General features: G+C 43.5%; 1 protein-coding gene across 2 annotated transcripts in view; it reads right to left on the bottom strand.

Moving 5' to 3' along the window:
* LIFR (LIF receptor subunit alpha) overlaps nt 1–16,049 on the bottom strand; it is a 74,138-nt gene that overhangs the window by 50,278 nt on the left and 7,811 nt on the right. Inside the window, exons 2-4 of one of the 2 annotated variants that reach the window (XM_066378817.1) lie at nt 14,590–14,734; nt 2,021–2,196; nt 28–142 (exon numbers count right to left, since the gene is read on the bottom strand). In XM_066378817.1, coding sequence (XP_066234914.1) covers nt 28–142; nt 2,021–2,159 — 254 coding nt within the window. In that variant the 5' untranslated portion in view covers nt 2,160–2,196; nt 14,590–14,734. The remainder of the gene's footprint in view (nt 1–27; nt 143–2,020; nt 2,197–14,589; nt 14,735–16,049) is intronic. The other variant, XM_066378809.1, reaches the window with a different exon arrangement.

Raw genomic sequence — 16,049 nt, 5'->3', positions numbered from 1 at the left:
GTAAATGAATCAAAGTATTTCTGTTACCTGTTTTCAATGCAAACTTCATAAAGAGCAGGGTGGCCGGCTCTGGACAGCGCTTTCCAAGAGCAGTCCCACACCTGCAGGTCGCTCGTCGTGCACTTCAGGTCCCGAGGAGCCCCTGCGGAAGGAGACACACACACACCATGCTTAATAACTTAAGTGCGCTGTAAAAGTCAGTAAGTGAAACTGTTTTTGGTCCTAAGTACAAGCCCGTGTGTCTGCAGAGGGCCTGTGCGCTCTGTGCTGAGATGAACCTGAGTCACAGGAGGTGACTGGTTTTGTATTTCCTTTTGTAGCTCTGGCTTCAAAGAGGTCGGGAATAACCTGATGAAAGTGGACCAACCGCTAAACCACTTAGGGGTTAGGCTTCTATCAAAAATTCCACTTGCAAGCAACTAAGACAAACAGAAGGAGTGCTTGTGCTGATTCAGTGATGGGACTCAGAGGGTCTGGGAGAATTTTAATCTCTGAGAGCCTCACTTGCAAAAATGAAGATAAAGGAAAAGGAAGAAAAACTCGAGGTAAAAGCCATGTCTTCCCCACCCCACAAACCAGCTCTGGGCTCCCCAGCCAGCATAGCCACCTTGCTGCAGGGTACCAGACTGCCACCTGCAGAGAAATCCCATAACCAACCTTCAGATTTTTATGAAGCGTATTAAATTTACACAGTAATGAGCTCACACAAGGCTCTGAAAAATATATATTTCATGTGGGCCTGAACAACTGAAAAGTATCAAATAATTCAGAAGATTACAATCTAACAGTGCTTACTCACATCTAAAAAACAGCACTGCATCATGGAGTATGTAAGCACTACGCAATGAAAAACATGTCACTGGAAAAGAAAAATGAAAAGAAAGAAAAGAGGAGGGGAGGAGGGTCCAAGGGGAGGGAACGAGGGAAGATGAAAGGAAGGAAGAAAGGGAGGGAAGAAAGAAGCAATTCAAGTGTAAGTGAGGTCCTCTACCCAGACTCTAGCTCAGCAAGTTGCAACCTTTTCATCTTCAGCACACATAAACTGTTACTAAAATTCTATGGCATACCAAAAAATATATTTTTTTGCTGAACTGACAGAAAGTAAATAAAAGGTAAAATTTTGATTCATTCACACTAGATAGCTACTGTTGTGTGGGCTGTTGGCATTTTTTTATTTGACATTCTAAAAGAAAAGAGGTCAATGCCCTTGACCAAATAGGTATTGAAATGCTTTAAAAAATCTTGAGGCACACTGGTTGAAAACTGCTGCTCTCTGTCAACGTCTATGAAAAAGTCTCTTTCTCTAATTTTGACATATAGCTGGCATGGTATTTACTATAGCAATAAATCATAAAACTCTATGTATGAAACAAAAACATTAGAAGCACTCACACTAGAAATTATACTTTCTTACTAGCTCATCCTAGTAATTACAATAAAGTTACTGAATGGTGATCTTGGGGAAATGAGATGATCAGTTTAATTATGGAAATAATATAAAAACTAAACCCAGGGACAGAAGGATAATATTTTATAGATTAAGCTAGGTTATATCTACACACATTCTTAATATAATTAAATAAGATGAAAACAAATAACATATTAAAGAGAGAGACTTGACTTTGTTTCTGACATGCGGAAAGGCCCAGCAGGACAGAAGCAGGTGAGTGCGGGCAGGGGTAAGAGAAGCCGGTGACCCCAGAGGGCAGGGGCGCCCCCTAGAGAGCTAGGACTGCTCAGGTCTTCACTGCGCTGGTGGTTACATTATTGTGCGCATCCATCAAAATTCCCAGAATTTTATCCCAAAAGGGTGAATTTTAGTATGTAAATTGTACTTTAGTGTTTAAAATGGGGAAAGGATACTTAGATCTATCTTTAAGGGCCTTCTAAGAAGAACTGAAAGTACACATAAAAAAAGATGACAAAGAAATGGATTTTAACCCCCAAACGCTATAGGTTTTGATGCAGACACAGGATCACAGGGCAGTCAGTTCATTCTCTGCAACTCAGAGGCACTTACCCCTTTTCTGGCTGTTTACTTGACTCATTAAATACAGAAGAATGAATGCTGATAAGAGCCACCGGAAATTTGATGTCACCCTCATGCTTTCGCTGGCCACCATCTGAGACGGTCGTCTCAAACACCAGGCAACGTCCATCACTTGTACAACGTGGTCTGTAAGACGTGGTCAAGTCCTAGGGGAGAAGGAGAGTTTCAGATGGTACTCCAACCTCTCCACACCCACGCCTCCTGCTGTGCACGCTCACACTGAAACATACTGTGCACTAATAACCCTGGAGACACTGGACGCAAGCTGAGCTGGCTTTAGGCGACATTAGCGATCGGACACAGCTGTTGCCTCGGAAATCCATTAGGGCATCAATTTCCAAATGACAGGCTTCAAGTCCAAGATTATGACTAACCACGTTTATCAACTCTCCACTCTAATGTTACTAGAGTACAGAAAAGCAGCGCATAAAACTCAAATTTTGACAATTTTAAGGGATGCATGCAACATTTTAAATTTTAGATGAGTATATACTAACTTTTATAGTCACTTGCTTATGAATAGTATCAGTTTTCCATTAACATCATGATATAAAGTTTCTATTTCATATAAATTTAAATAGTTTAAAGAGAAAAGAAAATGAGATAATATAGGAAGTTCACAGATGTGACAAAAATGTCTATTACACACAAACAACACAAGTTTAACGTTACGACGAGAGCAGAGGTAGCATGCGGTGGTGAGATTCAGGCTGTTTGGAGATGGGGGGTCTTACCAGTGCACTACAAGCAGGACAGAGTGCTGGTTAAAGCAGAGACGGGGTCCAAACCCCAGCTTTGCCACCTATTTTATGATCTTGACCTCTCTGTGCCTCGGTTTCCTCATCTGTAAAGTGGGGGTAATAACGGCATTTCCCCCCACAAGTTTGTTGTGAAGATTAAATGAACAAATTATGCAAAGCACTTGGAAGAGTGCCCAGCACACTGTAAGTCCTGTATGCATATTGTGGGAGGGACAGGGGACCGATAAGGTGCAGGGACAGCTGACAGGTTTGGAGGAAAACAGCGATGGCGGAGGGCCGTGCCAGTGAAGCCCTCTCTGGGTGCAAGAAGGAGGCGGCGGTGACCTGTGGGGCTGACACTAAAGGCTCTGAGGTCCATTCACAGACGTCAACTTTGATGGCTACTGCTCCCCACTCCACAGAGGCAGTCTACTTACAGACACAAAGGACAGCTGAGGAAAGCAGCGCAGCAACAAAGTCACAACTGGCAAAACAGAAAGCTGTCCACACCTGACACTGAGGAAGTGCCCAGAGGAGATGCCCAGCCACTCTTGTTGAACCCAGCCACGTCCTTCAACGTACTGCGAACTCCGTGCCGGACCTCACATTGCATGATTTTTTTTTTACCAGAACAGACAACCAAAGACCACAGAGCATACAGGGGTGGGCAAAAGTAGGTTTACAGAAGAAGACAAATACAAATAAATATTACAATAACTAATAAACAGTAATACAAGAATAAACTCTGTTCTGCATACTCACTAGTATAAACCTACTTTTGCCCACCCCAATACATGCAAAGAAATTAAAGAGAAATTCAGGATAAACTGGAAAACCAGAAGGAAAATAAAAATTACTCCCAGAGGACACAGAGATAATGTGGGAAACAGGAAAAACCTAGTGGAGAAAGACAGCAACTACCTCTAAACTGTACTCTTGCAGCAAACACAGCACTATGAGAAAGGAATACTCAGATATAAAAACAGCTCTTACAAGTTGAATACGTGGCTTGATATTAACATTTTTTCAAAGACAGATAACACTGAGCAAACTTTCGGAAAAAGGAAGACAAAAATAGAAAACGTCACCAGAGATATGAGGAACAGGGACTTGATAAAGGAAAGGAAACTCAACATCTAAATAACCAGAGCCTGGAAGATAATTCAGTCTCCTCAGGGAAAGGGAATGTCAGGATAATTCAGTCTCCTCAGGGAAAGGAAATGTCAGGACTGTTCTTGGTGACTTCAGAGTGCTATCAAAGCCCAGGACATGAACCCCCAACAGCTTAATTATAATCGGAACATGCATGAGGCCCGAGCATACATTCCTTCACTGTTCAATTATTTTCTGGATGAACAGCTTTCTAGTCAATTCCAGTGTCACCGAAATGACTTATCAGAATGAAAACGTACCCATGAAATGTCTAACACGCCAGTTGCTAACGTTACAGAGTGACATGGCACGTACAGAAAAAAATGGATAACAGAGACAGAAATAATCACAAACCAGAGTCGCTGACTGGCTGAGCATTATCTTGAAGTGACTGTCCCTTACTACCCATTTACAGTTGTTTTAGAAAAGAGAAGTGTGACCCACGAAGTGGCAAGGGCAGGGACAGAGGAAGCCAAGGCCAAGCTCTGGTGCTGCTCCGTGTGGACTCAGACTGTCACCTTGGCTCCATTACTAATTAGCAGCGTGACTGAGGGCAAATCACTTAAATACTGTGGGCTCCAGCCTCAAGCAGCACAGCTCTACTCGGGGTCCATGTGAGAAGCTTCCCAAAGGTAAGCCTCAGCATCCCACTCCTGTTGCCAGGCAACATGCAAGCACACCCTCAGCACAGGTTAGGGCCAGCAAGGGCCACTGATCAGGGCCACCCTGAGGAAGTCAATGAGCATCAGGGTGGTGTGCTCTGGGAAACAGAACAATCAAAGTCTGTGTCACCAATGCCTGCTTGACTGAAAACAGGCAGAATGATAAAAAAGACTTTTTGTACCAACATTTACTTAGAGTAAGTCATTTAGGCAACATAATACTATGCTTGTAACAGATCTGGTTTCTCTACTGAGCAAGACTTTCAGATGGGCCATCTGAGGGAAAAAGAATACATAAGTAGAGTCTTCCTGAGTATTTCCAGGAAAAAAAAAGGACACGTAAACTTGTCTCTGCTCCTCTCTGATCATAACAATTGTCAGAATTTGATTTTTCCTCCCTCCAATGCCTTCTTCTTTGAGAACACATTTTTATAGAATTTCAGGAGCTAATTTTTAAAATGACACTGTCTCTTGCTGTATCAGCAGAATGACAGTGCAAATGCCCAGAGGGCATCTGGAGAGGTAACCAACGACATGGGCACCTGCGAACCAAGCTGCCAACCTCATCCCTGAAGGTGGCAGCAACCGGCCACGCACCCATTCTCTAGGCTACGAGAGGATGTGGGTCAACCCCCAAAATGAGGCAGAAAACCAAACAAAATTATAACAAGGATCCATGAAACTGGTGTTTCATCCCGGGGAAGAAGGCCTGTGTCCCTCGCCCCACCACTGCCAATCTCATTCCGGGTCACATGAAAACTGATACGGTTCTCCAAGCTGCCGGACTCCTTCCTGGCTCCACATCTGCACCTATTTTTCTTTCTAATTTCCTTCGCTACGGCTCTCTGCCACTCTCCTCAATTCACCTGGGAATCTCCAAGGGGAAGAGTGACACTTTAATTACACCCCTATTACAGGGGTTGCACAAACGGGGACCCAGGAGCCAAGTTCGATCCACCTGTGCTTTTGTAAACAGTTTTATTAGAACAGAGCCACACCCATTGTTCAGGCATGGCCACGGCCACTTTCCCACTACAGTGTTAGGGTAGAGCAGCTTTTGCAGAGACCGCACGGCCTGCAAAGGCTAAAATGTGTACTACTTGGCTCCTGACCTTAGGTCTGCTGGCCCCTGGCCCAATGCCTCACTTTGTAACTCCTCCCACAACTTGTAAGCACCTTGGTGGGAGCCCACCATTGGCTGTGGGCTCCCCCACCCCTCCCCCCACCCAGCGCCTAGCACTGAGAAGACACTGAAAACTCCAGGCTGGCTGATGGGTGACTTGGAACAGCAAGATATACATGACTCTATGCCCACACTTGGTGCCTTGTTAGGTGTCATTCTAACCCCAGTTCTGCAAACACTGGGGGCATAAGTCAGGGCTGGGGCCCCAAGGCACAGAAGCAAAGGAACTGGCTATTACAGTACTTCTTACATATTCAGAGCAGAAGAAGTGCTATCCGTTCAGCACTGTCAGAACCTTAGGCTCAAGATAAGTTCGGTTTCATCGCTAGGTCATGCTGCAGGCCTTTCAGGGATGCCATGGTCACCTCATCGTGCAGGGGAGCAAAGGGCACTGGTGGCTGGAAGGAAACACAAGCACTCACTGCAGAAAAAGAAATGGGGGGCAGGGCCAGTCTGTGGCCAGAATCTGGGAAGCTATGCAGTCCCCAACAGGTTCACACAGTGGCTTCCCTTAAGTTGATATGCATTATTTTTTTAAACTGCTATTAACATGTCAGGTCATAAATACTTATTAAGTTGTTTGGACCTAACTAGTTCATAAAAGGAACTGCTGGGTATTTCTTTTGACCTGGGGGCACCATAAAAACATTAATGAAACACTAAGGCACTGTGAACCAAGGACTTTTGGGAACCTAGGCAGAAGGACTGTTTCTGGCTTCAGCGCTGCACTTGTAGGTGTGTCCTGCTCGCAGGAGAATAATTTAAAACTGAAATTCAGCTCTTGCTACATGATAAGAATATATTTTAGTGGATTCTGCAGGAAAATGTTTCCTCAAAAGAATCGCAGTTATTTCTTGGTCTGCAATTCAAGTAGAATATTTTGTCATTTTTACATTTTTCTGTGTCTCCTGGAGTTTTTTATATACTGTCATTAAAATTTTTGTTTTTCAGGACCCTTTCAGTTTTGGTAGTCTTCACTCCAGTGAGGACTTCCCTATTCATTCAAGAGCCCAGGCGTTATCAACTGTGATACATCAAGACAAATCTGAGTGCCTCCTGCTAGTGCTTAAAATCCTTCCAGGGCGCCCACTGCTCCAAACGTCAAGCTCCTGTTCAGTCTGACGATCAAACCCCTTCACATGGCCACCAACCATCCCCTTCCACACCGCAGAGGGCCACCAAGAGCTCCATGCTGCCACTAGCTTCTGGCTTCCCCCTCAAGCCACTGCCTCTGCAGAAGACCCCTTGCAATGTTCCCCACACGCCAGGCCTTCCCACCCCTCAGGGTCCATGGGAAACTCTATCACACTGACGAGTGACATCTGTACCCATCTCCCCTCAGACAGGCTTCAAGAGTGACCAGTATGCAACAAATGTTAATAAATGTCCATCAAACAAATGAGCTTGCTTGTTCTCTCTATAACAATGGTAAAACACTCCATTATTACAGTAAAGAAACAACCTAAAGAACATTCATTCTTGTTCAAAAACATCCGGAAGAGGTGCCCTGGCCTATGGTGAGGCAGTGGACAAAGCGCTGATCTGGAATGCTGAGGTCACCAGCTTGAAACCCCGGGCTTGCCCGGTCAAGGCACACAGGAGAAGCAACTGCTATGAATTCATGCTTCCCGCTCCTCGCATCCCCCTCTGAAGTCAAGAAATAAATCTTTAAGAAAATATAACCAAAATATTTTTAATATCCAAGAAAGCAGGAGGAAAGCTTACCTTCATAAAGAACCAGGAACAGCTCCTTTTCCCATTATCTGCTGCCCACACTCTCAAGACAAGAAGTATCATTTATATGAAATGTTAATCTCTTCCAACTGTTGGACCATAAACGGCATTTCCTTATTGTGTCATCAAAACACCTTTCCTTATGTTTATTGGTAATTTTCAATGCTTTATTTGTAAACTGCTTATTCTATCTTTTGCCCTTTTATTCCTAATTGGGTATTAATCTCTGCTTCACTGCTTGATAACAAAGAAATATCATAAGATTTATGTTAACTTTGTCAATACATTGCAAATGTATTTCCCAATCTGCTTTCTTATTTTCCAATGTCGTTTTTGTTTGACTTTCATTAAGTCAGATTTCTCAATATCGCCCTTTACGGTTTCTGACCAAAATTTCTCTCTCATACCAAGATCACAGAAATAATCAGCTATATTGCCTTCAAGTGCACTGAAAGCTTTTAATATTTTAAGCTTTAATCCATATGAAATTAATTTTGGTGAACAGTATGAGTCAAGAACTCATCCCCCTTATTCTCCCTCTAAAGGGTCACCACCTACCCTAACACCATTAATTAAATAGCCCATGCCTTCCCCCTTGACTTGACAGGCCACTGGGACGCCACTGCTTGTCAGCATCCTCGGTGGGCTGTCCAGCCTGTGGCTTCTTCACCCCCTTCCCCTCACTGAACAGCATTATCTTTTTGTGGTTTTAACCACCACTCATAATTAATGACTTCCAAATCTGTATTTCCTGTATTGGCCTCCTACCAGTTACAGATGAATGGCCTACTGGACGATCTCTTGCCTATCTACACAAATCCACCCAAATGAGGTCCTCTGGGAACGATGAATGTTTTGATACTACATAACCACTTAGATATTTCAGAGATTCCTCAAAAACTCCACATGCACAAAATTAAACACATGTTCCCTCCAAACTGGCTCTCGTGCACTCCAGAGCCACCCCCATAAGGGCAGTGGTCCGCAGGTCGCCAGGCAGGACCCACTGGTGACGGCTCCTCCTTCCTCACTCCTTCCACCTCTCACCAGGTTAGCCTCCAGAATAGGCATTGCCTCCTTCCCCCCACCTCTACCTCTGTTCCCACTCCCAGGGCTCCAGCTCAGGCCCTCATCCACCTCCCCTGCACAAGTGATCTAAGTCACTACTGAACTCTGCTCATGGTCTCCAGCCAGGGCCCAGACAACCCACCTCCCACAATCTCCAGCCTGGCTCTCAGTCATCACATCTCTACCTTTCACCCTCATCTGTATGCTCAAGCTCCTGGCCAAGCGCCAGGGCCGGCCCCACCAAGTCAGACTGTAGGTGGGAACAACAGATTCAAACTTGGACTCTACAGTCTGCCCTCCTCCTGCCGCTCCCGGACCTCCAGGCATCGGCTCCTGGCTCTGCAGACCACCACCCTCCAGGGACTGGAGCACTCTTGTGATCCCATGGCACCTTAACTTCCCCCTGGGCATTCATCATATCGCCTACAGGCACTCCAGGGCTGCCCTACCCTTCCTCCGGCCCTGGTTCCCTGGTAGTTATGACCTCCCCAAGAGCAGAGAAGGGGGCTTGACTGACATGTGCTAGATCAAGCATTCCCAAACTACAGCCCGCGGGCCGCATGTGGGCCACCTGAAACCATTTATACAGCTCCCGCCGCACTTCCGGAAAGGGGCACCTCTTTCACTGGTGGTCAGTGAGAGGAGCACTGTATGTGGCGGCCCCCCAACGGTCTGAGGGACAGTGAACTGGCCTCCTGTGTAAAAAGTTTGGGTACCCCTGTAGATATTCAGCATTTATGCAGTGAACTGAACAAACCCACCCTCGTGGAGTCTTTGGTGAGGACTTAAAATACTTTGATGACTCTCAGTTGTTTCTTTACATTCTGGAGAGAAGGGTGAACAGTATGCTTTTCAATCACTGGTTTGTTACTGAAAAATGTATAAGTAAAAAAACAGTACCAACTCAAACTGCTGGAGACTTTTTTAAACACACATGGAGTAAAAATATCTTTAATCCCTTTCTGCACTCTATGGGGGAAAAATACTAACTATGTAATTGTTTTGTGTAGTTGACATTCTGGTTTTAGCTGAGTCAGCTACGATAACATAGGATTCATAAACACTAATTCTCAGATATCACGCAGTTTATGTTTATTATGGGCAGGAACTACTTTGAGTTCTTTAAATGCAATATTGAGTTTAATCCCATAACAACCCTATGAGGTTAGTATCATTATTCTCTCCTTTTTATAACAAAAAAGTGGGGTACAGAGAGGTTTCTGGCATTTGCTTGAAGTCACTCGGAAAGTCAGGGGCAGAGCTTGGGTTTGAATTCAGTTCTGACTATAAATCTCATCCCTAGACCATTACACTGACTGGAAAATGTGGAGCAAAAACCCACAAAACCAGATTCCTAGGCTCCAGCCCCTATTCCACCAATGACTAAGTCACAGGTATGTGACCTGGGACAATTCCCCTAATAGCTCTGACATTACACACTCTGACCCAGGGCCTACTTTCCCTACTTTAAATGTCATGAAAAATTTATAGTTGTATTATTCTTAGATGTAACACCTTATGTGTCACCTCTATGAACTAGTAGATGGAGAATGTGATCAGAAATGTCAATCACCACCCTGCCTCCCTGGCTCCATGCTGTTTTTGGGGGAGGCACCACCTGCTTTACCAAGAATTTCAATTTATCACATCATGCAGGACAAAGGAGCAACACAACCACCATCCGCCACCTTCCTGTTCTCCCTCCAATTCTAAGTGTGCTTTTAACGACTTAGCTCTTAACGCAGCAGGTGCAAACTCACTCTCTCTCTCTCTCTCTCTCTCTCTCACACACACACACACACACACACACACACACACACACACACACACGGAGAGCCAGCCCTACCAACCAGGAAGCTGGTCAGGGAGATGCAGGGCGGGGCGGATGGGAGGCTGGTGGGCAGTCGGCTCTGGCTCCCTACTGCTCTGCTCTGTTACCACCTGCAGGAGCAGAGTCCCATATAGGCCTGACCTTCAAGGATTTCCAAAAGGGCCAGAAATGCAGGGTGCTTTTTTGTGTTTTTTTAAAATGTGAGATCTCCTTATTTTTAAATGCTGGCAACTAATTCCAATTTTTGCTAAAACCTCATGCTGGCCAAACAAAACACACACGCAAGCCAAACCCAGCTCCTCGGGCGCCAGTTAACAACCTGTTTCAAAATGCATTGGCATTAAAAAGTTCTGGTGTTGCTGTTGAAATAACCTTAAAATATAAGTTGTTTGAAGACTTTTATTTCAGGGCACAGATTTTGACCAAAATGTGCCTGAATGCTTTCCTAACATTCTTTGGGGTCTGAATCGGAAATCTCTCTTCTCCAAAAAAACATGAACAGTCTTTTTGGTTCTGTTTTGTTTATTCCCAAATCACAAAATCCTAAGTATCATTTCAGACAACAAATGCTTCTCAAAAAAACAACAAAACAAAACTAAAAACCCTGTAACATTACTTTGCAGTTTTCTTGAGTCTTCTTTAGAAGAGTGGAATGGAGAATGAAAAATACAACAGACCTTGAAATAATTGGTATTTGACAAAACTATTTAGGAAAGGGACATTCTGTATAGAAAGTAGATCACACAGATCATCGACGTGTGAGCCTGACAGCAATCCTGGACACAGTTAGGGAATGGGCAGGGAAGAGATCCCAGCACAGTGGACCTCAGCCCACTTCATGCCCATACCTGACAAGGCTGAATGGGGAAAGCATGGGTCAAAAAAGACAGGTGTCTCGGTTCGAACAAGAGCCGAAGTAATGCCTGAAAAATACTTATGAGCAAGAGGAAGAAGTACAGGTTGAAGAGAAATAAAGAGAGAGAGAGAGAGAGAGAGAGCGCGTGAAGGGATTCTTTCACCACATGATCAACCTGGCTCAAAGGATGCTAATGAATGGATGCTGTCAACCTGGACAAAGGCGACAGACACATGGACAGAGTTCTTAACATTCTAAGAACTGGATGAAGGTTAACAGGCATCGCAATAAGTAAATCTATCAATTAAAGAAATGGGCAAAATAACAAATATATTGGATGTATCAGTGAGGATTCTGATGAATTAATCCAACAAACTAGTTCAATAAGATTAATTTAGCATTGACAATTTCAGTGTCCAAAATCAAATGATAACGACGTTAACAATGACATGTAGAAAATGGACAAACCCAGGTTGGAGTGGATTTGATTAAGCAGCAGCATGTGGGAAAAGCACTGAGACTGGCCAATCATGTAGGGTAACTGCCGAAATGAGGAAAAGAAGGGCGTGCTCTCTCTCCTCACTTCATCACAAAGCGTGTCCTCCAACGGTGTTAGAATTGGAGGATGTATTTTTAGACTGAAGAATTCATAAACAGATAACCAAACATTATGGTGTTAATATGAAACAGAAGCTATTATTATTGCCTTTATTACGGTCCAAATAATGATAAGTACTCTTCAATACAGATCTTCCTTTTAAGTATCCTTATCCCATCTTTCCATAGGTACAACATGCTTCCCAGCCTCACCAGGGCATAACTGATGAGTAAAACTGTGTGTGCTGAAAGTGTATGGCATGATGGCTGGATATACATACACACTGTGAAATGATTACCGCAACCAAGTTAATTAACACACCTGTCGTCTCCCAGCTACTGTCTCTTGCACGTGTGGTGAGAATGCCTCAGAGCCACTCTCCTAGCAAATTTCAAGTATACGAGACAGAATTACAACTAGGCACTAAGCTGTCCACGAGACCCCGGAATGGACTTGTCACTGCAAGGTCACGCCATCTGGCCAGCGGCTTTAGCTCAAGCAGCTAATCAGTCACTCCAGACTCCACCTGCTCCTATTTTCGAATACCACCCACACCTGGGGACTCCTTGAACATTTAGTGACAGATCTGTGTTTGAGTGCTTTGAACACATTCATGCTCTTTAGTATGCTTCATCAGGAGCTTTAGGAAAGGGCAGGCTGGACTGAGCAGGGCAGGAGTCTGTGGCCATTACTATGGCACATGTCAGTGCCCAGAGACCAGCTTCCAGTGCCAGCCTGGCTGTGGCTGGCAGGGGTCTGCCCTGGGCCTGCGGGGGACTGCCCCAAGCCTGCAACTGCTGCTCCTCACTGCTGCTGGACTCCCAAGTCCTCCATGGCACAACCCAGAGTCCCCTTTCTGAAATGTCAGGCTCACACGTCTGAAATTTTCCATGGCTATCCCTGGCCTACCAGAAGAGGTGCCAACTTCAGCATGGCATGAGGCTCCCCGCTGCTTCCTGCCGCCTAACTTCCCAGTCCTGCTCTGACCACAGGCCCTGTGCCACTGCAGGCAATATACCCTCTGCCTGGAACACCCTTCTCACTCCACTGGTCCCTGTCCATTTAACAAACACTACCTGGCCTTCAAAACTCGGGGGGCATGCTCCTTCCCACTGTCTTTCCTTACCAGTCCCCAAAACTGAGACAAACTTCAGCTGCCATTTATCATCTAGAGCAGGGGTAGTCAACCTTTTTACACCTACCGTCCACTTTTGTATCTCTGTTAGTAATAAAATTTTCTAACTGCCCACCGGTTTCACAGTAATGGTGATTTATAAAGTAGGGAAGTAACTTTACTTTATAAAATTTATAAAGCAGAGTTACAGCAAGTTAAAGCATATAATAATAATTACCAAGTACTTTATGTCGGATTTTCGCTAAGTTTGGCAGAATAAATCTTTATAAAACAACTTACTATATAGTTAAATCTATCTTTTCATTTATACTTTGGTTGCTCTGCTACCACTTACCATGAAAGCTGGAACGCCCACTAGTGGGCGGTAGGGACCAGGTTGACTACCACTGGTCTAGAGCATCACTGTTGTCTACCTTCTACCAGAACTAAAAAGAAAGTGAAACAGTCCTTACCGTCTTATCAAAAGCTTAAGAACAAAAGGCAGATGAGACCCACCCAGCAATGTAGACCTCCATGGCCCCTGGAGCATTTGAATTTCTGACCCCAGCAACTTGGTCCATGGAATGCATGAGCATAGCAATCACAGCTTTGACTATTTGCAAGTGAGCTGAAAAGTTCCAAAACAGAGTCATCTGTAATTTTACTGAAGCTGGCATCTGAGAAGGGTGAGCTGGCTAAACCCTCCGTCCGACCAGCAGTCTAGTGTCTGCATGTCAACACAGCTTCGTTGCTCTCTATTTGCCATTACGAACTCAGCACATCTCATAAAGAGGGCTAAAGAGCATTTCTTTGTAAAAAGTGACAGCTCCCCCCTAACCAAAAAAAGAAAGCTAACTACTGGTTCCAGCAGGGACAGAGGGAGTCAAGTGAGCCATGAAAGCAATGGTGGGGTAGAGGAAAAAAAAGTGACATAAATAAAGTATAAAACATTGACTTTGCTGGTGGCTCCAACCTGTGACGTGACTTAACAAATCATGCATTCTACACTGGAACAACAACAAAAGTGATTTGTGATAGCGTCTTCTTTTATTAGGCTGTGTGAGGGACATAAACTCAAGGTCAGCATTTGCCATGAAAGTTCCAAGACAGCTTTTGTGACTACAGAGGGTCTACTTTATATCAAATATTTACAACTGTTACCAACTCAGAAAAAAACAAACAACTTTCCATGCATAAGGAACAAATTATCAAATTAAAGTCAGATAGAAACATTATTTTCAACTTAATGTTTTATTGACCCTGTCCTCAGTAAGATTATGTGCTAGAATTTCCCAAACAGAATATCCATGAATTCCATTTTCTAAATTTATCAGTAGGGACCCATCTCAGAAAAGATAGTCTCAAAAAGGAAAGTCACTCACAGAAGATACATAGTAACAATTTTAAGTCCATTACCCTAGGATCTTCTCACACAGCTATAGTTTAAGTTCTCACTAAATCATCAGTAAATGCCCAGGAGAAATAACCTAGTCTGTTACCCCTGAAACTTGTAGAATAAGCAAGAGGAATGTTTGTGTTCACTGAAAAATAACAGACAACAAAGTTTCTATTAAAATCGCTGGAGAGGAAATGAAGCCTACCTGATGGTCAACTGTGATAACATTTACTGAGTGTGTACCTCCCGGCCCTGAACAGTACTGGTTACTTCCCGTGTCATTCAAGTGCGGGGTGGGGCAGGGCACGTCTGTCCTGGGCACTGGTGCGTATCTGATGCCTACCCACTGCCTGGCAAAAAAAAGAAAGAAAGAAAAAGAAAAAGGCCCTTACTAGTTATTGAATAATGGCTCACACTGCATTCTAACAACTTTGTAGGAGAAGACTGGACCCTGACCTTCAAGAATTTATCATACAGGATTATTGAAGACAACACTGGAAGAAAAAATTGCCTTCAATTTAAAATAGAATTTCTTGGCAATGGAAAGCATTTCAGTATTAAAGCAAATAAAAAGTCAACAAATATTTCCCAGTGACCAGAAACAACGGAATATTTTGTCAGAATGTCCTGAAATGCTATTCACAACAGTTTTATGTAAGTTAGGAAAGAAAGTTATTCTGCTTAGAAATCCTGTATTAACAGAAACACAGAGTATGATAAAAGGCTAACAGTTGTTCATATGGAAAGTAATACAATAATTAATAAGTAAAACAAGAATAAAGTCTGCATTTCACATATTCACAACTACCTTTGCCCTACCCTATATAATACTGGCCCCAAAAATATCAGTTCAGTGGGGTCAAGGCTACACTTATCCACCTATACCTGCAGACACCAATACGCCAGAATGTTCCCATTTTACAGATAAGGAAACAGACATAGAACTTGCTCAAGTTCACACAACCAGTAAATGGAAAATGGGATCTGATTTCATTCCCTTTAGAATACAACATGCTTTATATGCTGGAAATCAGGAAAATAAAAGAATAACAGTCATCTGTAATTTCACATAAAGATAAAAATCTCATCTAATGTTTGGTATATAATCATTTTGGTATTTTCTCTCTCTCTCTCTCTCTCTCTCTCTCTCTCACACACACACACACACACACACACACACACACACACACACACACGCTAGCTCTCTCTCACATTTATCCTCCAAAAACAAAAACCTTAGATCAGTTTACACACACACACACACACACACACACATATATTTAAAGAATATGGATTTTTTAAGGAATTTTTTAAGACTTTATTTTTTTAGAGTGGAGAGAGAGAGAGGAGGGGAGAGAAGGGGGGAGGAGCAGGAAGCATCAACTCCCATATGTGCCTTGACCAGGCAAGCCTGGGGTTTTGAACCAGCAACCTCAGCATTCCAGATTGACACTTAATCCACTGAGCCACCACAGGTCACACATACCTTTTCATAATCTGTTTTCTCAGTTTACAAATTCTGAGAATTTCCACACCAATAAATACTCCCCTATGTAACCATTAACAAAGAAAGAGTTCTCCATTACATGTACATACCATAATTTGCGTGATCAATTTCCCTATCACTGAGCATTTAAATTTTTTTCTAGTTTATAATTATCATAG

The sequence above is a fragment of the Saccopteryx leptura genome, chromosome 1 (assembly GCF_036850995.1).
Source record: "Saccopteryx leptura isolate mSacLep1 chromosome 1, mSacLep1_pri_phased_curated, whole genome shotgun sequence".
In the NCBI taxonomy this organism is placed as follows: domain Eukaryota; kingdom Metazoa; phylum Chordata; class Mammalia; order Chiroptera; family Emballonuridae; genus Saccopteryx; species Saccopteryx leptura.
Note: the sequence above shows the minus strand (reverse complement) of the source record. Positions and strands in the feature narration are given on the sequence as shown.